The sequence below is a fragment of the Dipodomys spectabilis genome, unplaced genomic scaffold (genome assembly GCF_019054845.1).
Source record: "Dipodomys spectabilis isolate Male_0828 unplaced genomic scaffold, ASM1905484v1 ptg000266l, whole genome shotgun sequence".
Classification (NCBI taxonomy): domain Eukaryota; kingdom Metazoa; phylum Chordata; class Mammalia; order Rodentia; family Heteromyidae; genus Dipodomys; species Dipodomys spectabilis.
The window spans coordinates 1,904,143-1,914,096 of NW_024870943.1; the positions used below are offsets into that span (position 1 = coordinate 1,904,143).

The following is a 9,954-nucleotide window of genomic DNA, read 5'->3' on the forward strand; positions in this document are numbered from 1 at the left end:
CCTTCTAGGCCCATGCATTCTGTGCAAATGACAACGTCTAAACAACGGAATTGTTCACATTCATCTCTAATCTCAGAACCCCATTGGGCCTGTGTCCCGCAGATGCGTATGGGTCTGCCCTTCTGTTCTTATTCCTTCCATTCCCTTTTCCTCCCCACTCTCTCTGCTCCCTCCTCTCTCCCTTTTCTCTTCCCTCTCTCCTGGCTCCTCTCCTCTCTATGTCCTGTTCTGTCACCTCTGTTCTCTCTCTCTGCTGCCACCTTCTGTCCTCTTTCTTCTCCTTTGCTCTCTTTTCTCTTCCTCCTCTCCCCTCTTGTCTCTTCTGTCTCCTCTTTCCTTCTTCTCTCCCCTGTAGCAGCTCTCCGCTCACACCCTTTCTGGTCCTCTTTCTCTCTTCTCCCCTCTCTCTATTCTGCTCCCTTTGATCTTACCTCTATCATCTCGTCTATCCCTCGCGCCTCTCCCTTCTGCTCTCCTCCTCATCTGCTTCTCTTTCCCTTTCTTTTCTCCCTCCTTCAGCTTATCTCCTCTCTCCCATCAACTCTTCTCTCTTCAGCACCCTGACTCTGCCCCCAGCCTCTAGCCGCCTCAGTACCCTGACTCTGCACCCCAGCAACCGGCCACCTCAGCACTCTTGACTCAGCCCCCGGCCTCTGCACCCAGCGCCCGGCCAGGCTAGGCACCCAGCCCCTGCCTTAGTAGCCTCTTCAGAGGCCTGGAGTCTCCCCTGGCTCCAGCCCTTTGCCACTGTCACTCCAGGTAGGACCCGCCCACTCTCTGGCCCGACCAGTCTTGTTATCGCCCCGCCTTCCCCCTCCTCCACCCCTCCCAGCTCTGGTCCAGTGGATTGGGTTTCCTTCTGGCGGCACCTATTCCCACTTTTCCATTGGCCCTTCCTAGCCTCACCCCGATCGCCCCGCCCTGCTTGCCACGCCCTCCAAGCCCGCCCTCCTGGCTCGCTGCGCGCGCAGCTTCCCTCAGACCAGAAAGCTGCAGGCATGACAGGGAGTTCACAAATCCCTCTGGCAAGAGTAAGTCTGCGTCCCGGTGTCCGCAGCCCCCACGACGGGGTGGGGTCCCGGAGACCCCACGCGGCCCTCCTGCCCAGCGGCCTGGGTCGCCGGCCAGTCCTCGCTGACCGCCGGCCCTGGCGCGACCGTGGCGCCCGGACTACGGCGTCCCCGCGTCCCTGGGCGCCCGCGGGGCGAGGGCGGAGTGGGCGCGGTCCCAGCTCCTCTCGGCTCCTGTTCGACCCCTACCCTCGGCCCCACGTCTAGACCTTCGGGGCCCGACCGGGGGTCTGGGACCCGCTCTGGCCCCAGACCCCGGCCTCCGGGCCCCAGGCCAAGACGTCCGGTCAAAGGTCGCAACTCCCGGCCCCAGCCGCGGCCCTCCAGCCCCGAATTCCATCCCCGTCCCATCCGCGAACCCCCTGCACCTGCACTGTCCTTTCCTCAACCCCCGGCCTGGCCCCAACTCCCAACCTTGCCCACGCGGAGACTCCCGCCGCGGCCCCGACCGTCGGCTCCACCCCCACATCGGGCCCCGATCCCTGGTCTCCAGGGCCTGGCTCAGTCCCTGGCCAAGCTCCCCCATCGCTGATCTCTGTGGTCCTGAGACCGGGCCCACCCCTCCTGCGCTGGCCCTTCCTCAGCCTACCCCAGGGCAGCCTCGGGGTGGGGAAGGGGCAACCTGGGGCCTGCCGGGCCTGTACTTGGGGCTGTGGGAAGGGCAAAAGATCATCAGGAGGAAAGAATGACAAGAAATCGGGAAAACAGGAAAAGGAGAGCGAGCCCCCACAGCTGGTGGCAAAGTAGAGAGTGCACTGAAGGCTTTGCAAAGAATCCGTGGAAGAAGCAAAAGCCACAAAGGGAACAGCAGAGAGGAAAGCAGAAAGAAGTTCAGAATCTCCATCTCTAGGATCCAAGACATCACATAGGTGGTGCGGTGCAGGAAATGTGGGAGCACTTCTGAATAGAAGGAGAGGAGAAAGATTTGTAGTGTGCAAAGGCATTTATTTGGTCCATGGAAAAGAGGGGTCATGGGTTACAAGGAGAGGAGCAGGGCCCATGGTTGTAAGCCTAGCCACTCAGGAGGCTGAGATATGTGGATGGAGGTTTGAAGTCAGCCTGGGCAGGAAAGTCCCATACATGTGTTGTTTTTAGATTATAGACTGGGACTCAAACTTGGTATCTGATGTTTTTTTTGCTCAGGAGCTGTAGTGCTTCAACCCCTCCAGGAGAATCTTAGCTTCAATTAACCACCAAAAAGCAAGAGTGGAGCTGTGGCTCAAGTGGTAGAGCAACAGCCTTGAGTAAACAAGCTCAGACACAGGGCCCAGTTCCTGAGTTCCATTCCCAGGACCGGCACTCACCATCACCCCATGAGTGGGCAGAACAGGACCATCTTCCCCACGGTGAGGTCCTCCCTGGGCTAGGGCTGGAACACAAGGAGTGCATGTTGGGTGTGAGCACTAAACGGGATATTTTCAGCACTCAGGACTGACTTCTGGAAAGTGGTATTACCTGAGGAGGAAGAGTAAAGACGAGGAGCAGGGATGGCGGCTGTGACTCAGGTAAAGCCGTGTGGCGTCTCCTTCCTGTGCACAGAGCTGGCCTGGGCTCTGACTATGCTGGTGCTTGCCTGCCTGCCATGTGTGCTCATGCCCCCCACGCCTTCCCTCAGCCCGAACAGGGAGGGAACACCTCCACTGAGTGTGGGTACAGAAGAGTATCACCCACCAAGTGTTCCTGTGTGCTTGCTGAAACCTCTCTGCTGGTTTTCTTTTCAGCTTTTGGTCTCCCTCCTCACCAAGCACCCAGTCCTGCATCTTGAATTCAGGGCCTGGGTGCTGTCCTGAGCTCTTTTGCCCAAGGCTGCTGTTCTACCACTTGAGTCACAGCTCCACTTCTGGCCTTTTTGGTAGTCCATTGGAGGAAAGAGGCTCATGAACTTTTCTGTTCTAGTTGGCTTTGAATCCTGATCCTAAGATCTCAGGCTCCTGGACTGGTTAGGATTCTAGGCGTGCTCATCATACTTCCCCACTAACTCTGAAGAATGCTGGGGTGTACAATTCCATGTCATTTTTTTGTTTGTTTGATTTTTTTTTTTTTTTTGCTTTGGGTGTCAAAGAACTTTTACAAATTGTAAAATCCTCTTCAGGTGTGTTGATGCTTTATCATGGTAGGCATTGATTATAATTCCATGTAATACTTTTTCTGAGTCCATGGATGTGTGTGAAATGCTTTTGGATTTTCTCCTTGTGGACAGTTGACATTTGAGGATGTGGCGGTGGATTTCACCCGGAAGGAGTGGCGGTGCCTGACCCCGGCTCAGCGCGCTCTGTACAGGGATGTCATGCTGGACACTTACAGGAACCTGGTCTCCGTGGGTGAGCACCCCTCCCTGCACAAGTTGGGATTTTTACTCTTGGCCTTGGTTTCCCCTGAGTGCTACCTGGAGAGCCCCATGTTCCTTGACTAGACATAAAGCTCCACCAACTCAGGGACAGAAACAAGCTAATGTGGCCTCCGGACTTTAATAACCTTCTTTTGTCCTGCATCCTGTGTCCCACAGCTTAAGTGAGCACCTGTGCATGTCAGCTTTTGCAGGCTTGTCTACTGTTCTCCTTTGTTCCTTTTTTCCCTTCACCTTCTTCCCTTCTTTTCTCCACTCTTCTTCTTTTCCTTTCCCTTCCCTCTCTAGATCTTTGTACCTACTAGGCAGGTCCAATTATCACTGAACTACATATCAAGTACTATGGCAGTCCTTCCTTTCTTCCCCTCCTCCACCTATTCCTCTTTCTCTTCCTCATAATTTTTTTTTGAGAAAAGTTCCCTCTTGGTAGCCCTGGCTGTGCTTGAACTTGCCACTGATCCTCTAAGTGCTGGGATTACACACAGATCCCACCACACTCAGTGCACAGCAGACTTTGTACCCATTTATTAGTTCTTCTGACTCAGTAGTTGTTGTGTGTGGTCTGCACATTAAAGTGTACTCTGAAGTATTCAGATGGAGGCAGTCTGCTGAATGTGTGAACTGTATTTTGCATCCATGTGTGATGTTCCCTTTTCCCATGAGTGTGGGACTGGGGATTCTGGAAAGGCCACAGCACGTTGTCTTTCTATAAACAGGAGTCTCTCCTCCCAACGTGAGTGTGATTTTGCCATTGGAGCTCGAGGAAGAGCCCTGGGTAGCACAGAACCATGTGAAAACTCCAGGAGACCTGAGTGGTTGGGAAGGCACCAAAGGTGAGAACACAGGTAAGAGCTCAGATGTGCAGAGTTGGAGCTGGGGAACTTGGGCATGAGTGGAAGTTTTCTTTTTTCTTGGGGGGGGGGGGTCCGGTTGTGGGGCCTGAACTCCTGGCCTGGGCGCTGTTCCTCAGCTCTTCAGCTCTAGGTTAGCACTCTACCACTTGAGCCACAGCGCCACTTCGGCTTTTTTCTTTTTGCTTATGTAGTGCTGAGGAATCGAACCCAGGGCCTCATGCATGCAAGGCAAGAGCTCTACCACTGAGCCACCTTCCTAGCCCCTGAGTGGAAGTTTTCTGTGGAAAACCAAAGTGTCTCTGCTATGAGCCCTAAAGGACTTTAGAATGTCCCCACTAGTGCACTGTCCTGCAGAGTAATATGCCATTCTGTGTCTCCACTGCATTTCCTGTGTCCATTGACATGCTCTAGGCTGGCTCTCCAGCTAATTGTGGGTGTGCAGTAACCAAGTGTCTCTTTTATTCTCTGACTTCATTTCCTTCAGATGCACCCCCTAGAGCTATGGCTGAACATTCCACTTCTTATATTTTGTGCCTTTTTAAAAACAGATGTTTTTGTTTGTTTTGGTCATGGGGCTTGAACTCGGCCTGGTTGGTGTCGCTAAGCTCTGCAGCTCAAGGCCAGCACTCTACCACTTTAGCCACAGTGCCACTTCCAGTTTTCTGGTGAAATATTAGAAATAAGAGTCTCACGTACTTTCCTGCCCAAGCTGGCTTTGAACCTTGATCCTCACATTTCAGCCTCCTGAGTAACTAGGATTACAGGTGTGAGCTGCCAATGCCCAGCTGTAATTTTTTTTCTTTGATTGGTTGTGGGGCTGAATTCTGGGCCTGGTGGCTGTCCTTGAGCTCTTCAGCTGAAGGCTAGTACTCTACCACTTGAGACACAGCACCACTTTTGGCTTTTTCTTTTTATGTGGTACTGAGGAATGCAAGCAGGGCTTCATGCAAGCAAGGCAAGCACTCTACCACTGAGCCACCTTCCAGCCCCAGTATTTTTTTTTTTTTTTGGTCCTGGGGCCTGAAGTTTGTCCTGGGTGCTGTCCCTTAGCTCTTCAGCTCAAGGCTAGTGCTCTTATCACTTGACCCACAGCGCCACTTCCAGCTTTTTCTGCTTATGTGGTGCTGAGGAACTCAGGGCTTCATGCATACAAGGCAAGCACTCTACAACTGAGCCATCTTCACTCCCCCCCCTTTTTTTGTTGGTGGTGGGGTTTGAACTCTGGGCCTGGGGGCTTTCCCTGAACTTTTCAGCTCAAGGCCAGCGCTCTATCACTTGAGCCACAGTGCCACTTTTGGTTTTCTAATGGTTTATTGGAGATAAGAGTCTCAGGGAGTGTTCTGCTTGGGCTGGCTTGGAACAGTGATCCTTAGATCTCAGACTCCTGAGTAGTTAGGATTAGAGGTGTGAGCCACCAGAGCCCAGCTAATCCTAATCCTTTTGAGTTCCTACATATTGGATTTTCTGTGCTCAGAGTTCACATGGCTTCTCTGTGCCTGTGTAATTATTTTCTATAGTATTCTCTCCTTTAGCATGAAATACTTAACTATGTGAGTAATCAGAATGGAACTTTATATCTTCCAGGTACCTCTCCTAAATATATAATTAAAGAATTACTACCCCATGCCGGCAGCTGTAGGGGAGAAATAATCCAAAGTCATGAGGACGGAGGCACTGATGAGTTTTCCTGCGAGGAAATCCAGAAGGCTCTGCGTGAGTGGGAGTGGGAGTGGAGCAGCGCTGAAGGCCGTGCTAAAGGGGTGCTTGTGGTCCACAGAGAAGAGGGCAGTGGCGGAGGAAAGCAGGAGGGTGGGGGTCACTCGGTGAAGCAGCCCACAAGCCCGTGGCTGGGACGGCCCCTCCAGAAGCACCTGCTCAGGCTCCCACCGTACCTGTGTGAAGGGCCAGGGGTGAGGACTGAGGTGGAGAAGTCCGCCCTTGCAGGGGCCCCCATGTCCTGCCCTCAGGGAAGCCCCTCCAGTGGGAACACTCACAATGCCCATGCTTGTGATGATGTTCCGATATGTTCTCCCTTACGCACACATACACCCAAAGCACGTATTCAGGAAAAGCCTTACAAGTGCAGAGAGTGTGGCAAGGCGTTCAGCCAGGACTCCAGCCTCACCATGCATTGGAGGACGCATGCTGGGGCAAGGCCATATTGCTGTGCCACTTGCGGGAAGGCATTCCTACAGAAATCTGGCCTCGTGTGCCACAAGAGGACACACACTGTGGAGAGGCCATATGTGTGTGGCTTGTGTGCGAAGGCCTTCTGCACGCGTGGTGAGCTGAGCAAACACCAGACAGTGCACAGCGACCAGAAGCCTTACAGGTGCTCTGTGTGTGGGAAGGCATACCGTCAGTCCTCCAGCCTTGTCATACATCGCAGGACACACACAGGGGAGAGGCCATTTGTGTGTGACACGTGTGGAAAGGCGTTCACCAGTCGCAAGGACCTCACTAAGCACCAGGTGGTACACACTGGGGCGAGGCCATACGGCTGCACCCAGTGTGGCAAAACATTCACGCAGAAAGCAACGCTCGTGCGCCACCGCAGGACGCACACTGGGGAGAAGCCATACGTGTGCCCAGACTGTGGCAAAGCCTTTGCTTCCCACTCCAACCTCACAGTCCACCGCACCATCCACATGGATTTGAAGCCCTACCAGTGCACTGAGTGTGGGAAGGTATTCAGACAGAACAAGCACCTTGTGCGCCACCTCAAGACACACCAAGGAGAGGCGGAATGTGGATAATGGAATGTGTGTGATAAATGTAGCAAGATATCCAGCTGAAGTTCCACCTTGACTATCCATCATAGGCTTCACTCACAAAAGAAGGCCTGCCAGGGAGTGTAGCAGGGCGCCATCCATCTAGGAATGGCCTTCAGGGCTCAGTCCCCACTGAATGTAAGCATGAGGGTGACATGAAATTGCTCCCAAGGGGTTCAGGCCTGCTTTCAAGTGCAGTACTTCCTGCTGTAATTCCAGTAGATAGTGAGTTTCAGGGCAACCTGAGCTGTATATCATGATCATGACTTTTTTGTTGTTGGTGGTGGTTTTGGGACTTGAATTTGGGTCTGGGTGCTGTCTCAGCTCAAGGTGAGCGCTCTACTACTTGAGCCACAGTACCACTTCTGGTTTTCTGAGTGGTTTATTGGAGATGTCTCATACACTTTCTGGGTTGGCTTTGAACCTCTACCCTCAGATCTCAGACTCTTCAGTAGCTAGGATTACAGGCATGAAGCCACTGAAACCCAGAATCATGACTCTTTTGTTAATAGTTTATAAGAATTGCTGTCACAAGCCATGTGCCAGTGGCTCACGCCTGTAATTATAGCTACTCAGGAGGCTGAGATCTGAGGATCATTGTTCAAAGCCAACCCACGCCAGGAAAATCTGTGAGACTCATCTCTAATTAACCACCAGAAAACTGGAAATGGCGCTGCTGATCAAGCAATAGAGCACTAGCCTTGAGCAGAAAAGCTCAAGGATCCAAGATCAAGCCCCACAAACAACAGCAACCAAAAAAAAAAAAAAAATGCTTCCAACAAGAGCAGAACACAGGAAATTGTGACATGTACACAGCAGAGGCTCAAATGCAAACCTCACTCAGTGGACATCAGATTTCTTTGAGGAACCCATACAGGCTGAGCACACTGACCTTCTTGTGACGACCAGGGGATCCATCTGCTCTCTTGTTCACTGTGGACTCTTCCCGATCTATCAGCAAAAGAATTTCAAGCCAAGAATACAACAAGATATTTGCAAAGGAGGCAGGGCCATCCAGAATCAAGGAGTTCACCAACCCTGATGATTCTGGGCTTTGGGCCTTTAGGGCTGAGCTCTGCTGATGAAATACCCACCTTGCAGGTTTTCCTGTGTGGGGCTTTTGAAAGGCTGGTCCCACCATTTTGTGAGGATTATTTCTATGCACACTCAGGGAAAGATGAATCTTCCTTCTGAAATCAATGAAAGGTTGTGCACAGCAGAGGGGCAGGAATGGTGTGGAGCTGGGGCATGATGTCGCCCATCATTGTGTATCCTTCACCCTGATACTGCTCTTTAGAAAAATGCACCGCACTGACTGAACTACAGGGGCCAGAGAGAACAGCACAGCATGGTGTTCGTGGGAAAAGTGAGCACTAGGCTACTGGAGATGTGACAGAAGTGATGTAGGAGAATGGCGGCCTCTGCACTAAATGACCATGGCTGTCTAGCAAAGACTGCTGACCCATTTTTCAATAAGGTGAATTTACTTGCTTCTTGAGATGAAAGAGAAAACGGTTTCTAGTGTGGGGAATTTCATCAGATCTTGAATGAGAACTTTGGGGTAGCTCAGTGTCAAGCACTTCCCTAGCAGGTGCCAGATTGAGTTCAAACCACAAGAACACAAAACAGAATAGCATTTTCTCAAGGATGATTAGATAGAACTGCTGCTATTTAATTTTGCTACTTCTCTATTCAGAACATATTCCTGTGTTAGTAAATAAAATACCTTCTTTAAAAAAGTACTGAACAACTCCTGATTTTTATTTAGATAAATTTTCCTTCATTTTTGTCTAATTCTTCCTGACAGAAAGCAATGACACAGGCTCTATAAAGGTTGAGGATCTAGAATGTTCATTTGAAATCACACCTGACACAGCTTTAGGAACTTCTAAACTCTGTCCCAGTGCTGTCCACACTGAGGGTACAATGTAGTAAAACAGCAATGCCACACAAGTGGTAAAACCAGCACCCAGCACATATTTCTATATTGAAATATGTGTGGTTGCATATCTAATGTTTCCCATGAAGCAGTATTCAACATACTACATAAGAAATACAATTTATAGATATTTCTAATAATAACTAGAACAATTTTGGGGTGCTGGTGGCTCACGTCTGTCATCAGAGTTACTCAGGAGGCTTGAGATCTGAGGGCTGTGGTTTGAAGCCAACCCAGGCAGGAGAGTTTGTGAGTGCCTGGATGTTATCCCTAGCTATTTTGTTCAAGGCTGGTGCCTTCCTCTTGAGCCACACCTCCACTACTAGTTCTTGTTGGTTAATGAGAGAAAAGACTCAGATTGTCTGCTCAGGAACCATGGTTCTCAAACCCCAACTACCTGAGAAGAAAACATGCTAAACACCAGTACCGGCCTTAACTGAAATTTAAGGCATACTTTTGAAAAGTACCTCCTTGGAGCCAAGATGGCAGAGAAGTGATAGGGAGAAACCCTAGCTGTCTATATCCAGAGACTTAGGGTCTTAACGTATACTTTTCCCCCACAAGATTGAGAACATAAAAATGTGTATACAAATAGAGAAACAGGAACAGAAAGGAAAAATTGCTCATAACTGGTATGCTACAAAGTTGGAAAACCACAAAGCACCTTCCCCTAACCCCTCATTCAGTGCCAACAAGGCTGCTAGGCCACAAGAGCAGCACCATGGCTGACTGGGACCCCAGGACCTGAGCAGTGAGACTGCAGCATCCAGACACAGAAAACTGCCCCAGACCTGGCTCCTGGCCAGGTGACACAGACCAGCAACATGTGACTGGGACGTCCAGAACCAGAGAACTTTCATATCACTGTCATCAGCCCACAACCACCTCCAGATCACTGAGTACCCTGCCGGGGACCCCTTCCCCATGGAAGACCACTGCTAGTGGCAACCCTGAGATTTGGGCTTGGACCCTT

General features: G+C 51.1%; 1 protein-coding gene across 1 annotated transcript; it reads left to right on the forward strand.

Moving 5' to 3' along the window:
• Positions 1 to 1,002: 1,002 nt before the first annotated feature.
• On the forward strand, positions 1,003 to 7,319 carry LOC122125816 (zinc finger protein 160-like). The gene is made up of 6 exons (XM_042700441.1): positions 1,003 to 1,031; positions 2,214 to 2,416; positions 2,493 to 2,575; positions 3,271 to 3,391; positions 4,134 to 4,262; positions 5,856 to 7,319. The coding sequence occupies exons 3-6, from the start codon at positions 2,558 to 2,560 to the stop codon at positions 7,025 to 7,027; spliced, it is 1,440 nt and encodes a 479-aa protein (XP_042556375.1). The 5' UTR covers positions 1,003 to 1,031; positions 2,214 to 2,416; positions 2,493 to 2,557; the 3' UTR covers positions 7,028 to 7,319.
• The last annotated feature ends 2,635 nt before the right edge of the window (positions 7,320 to 9,954 follow it).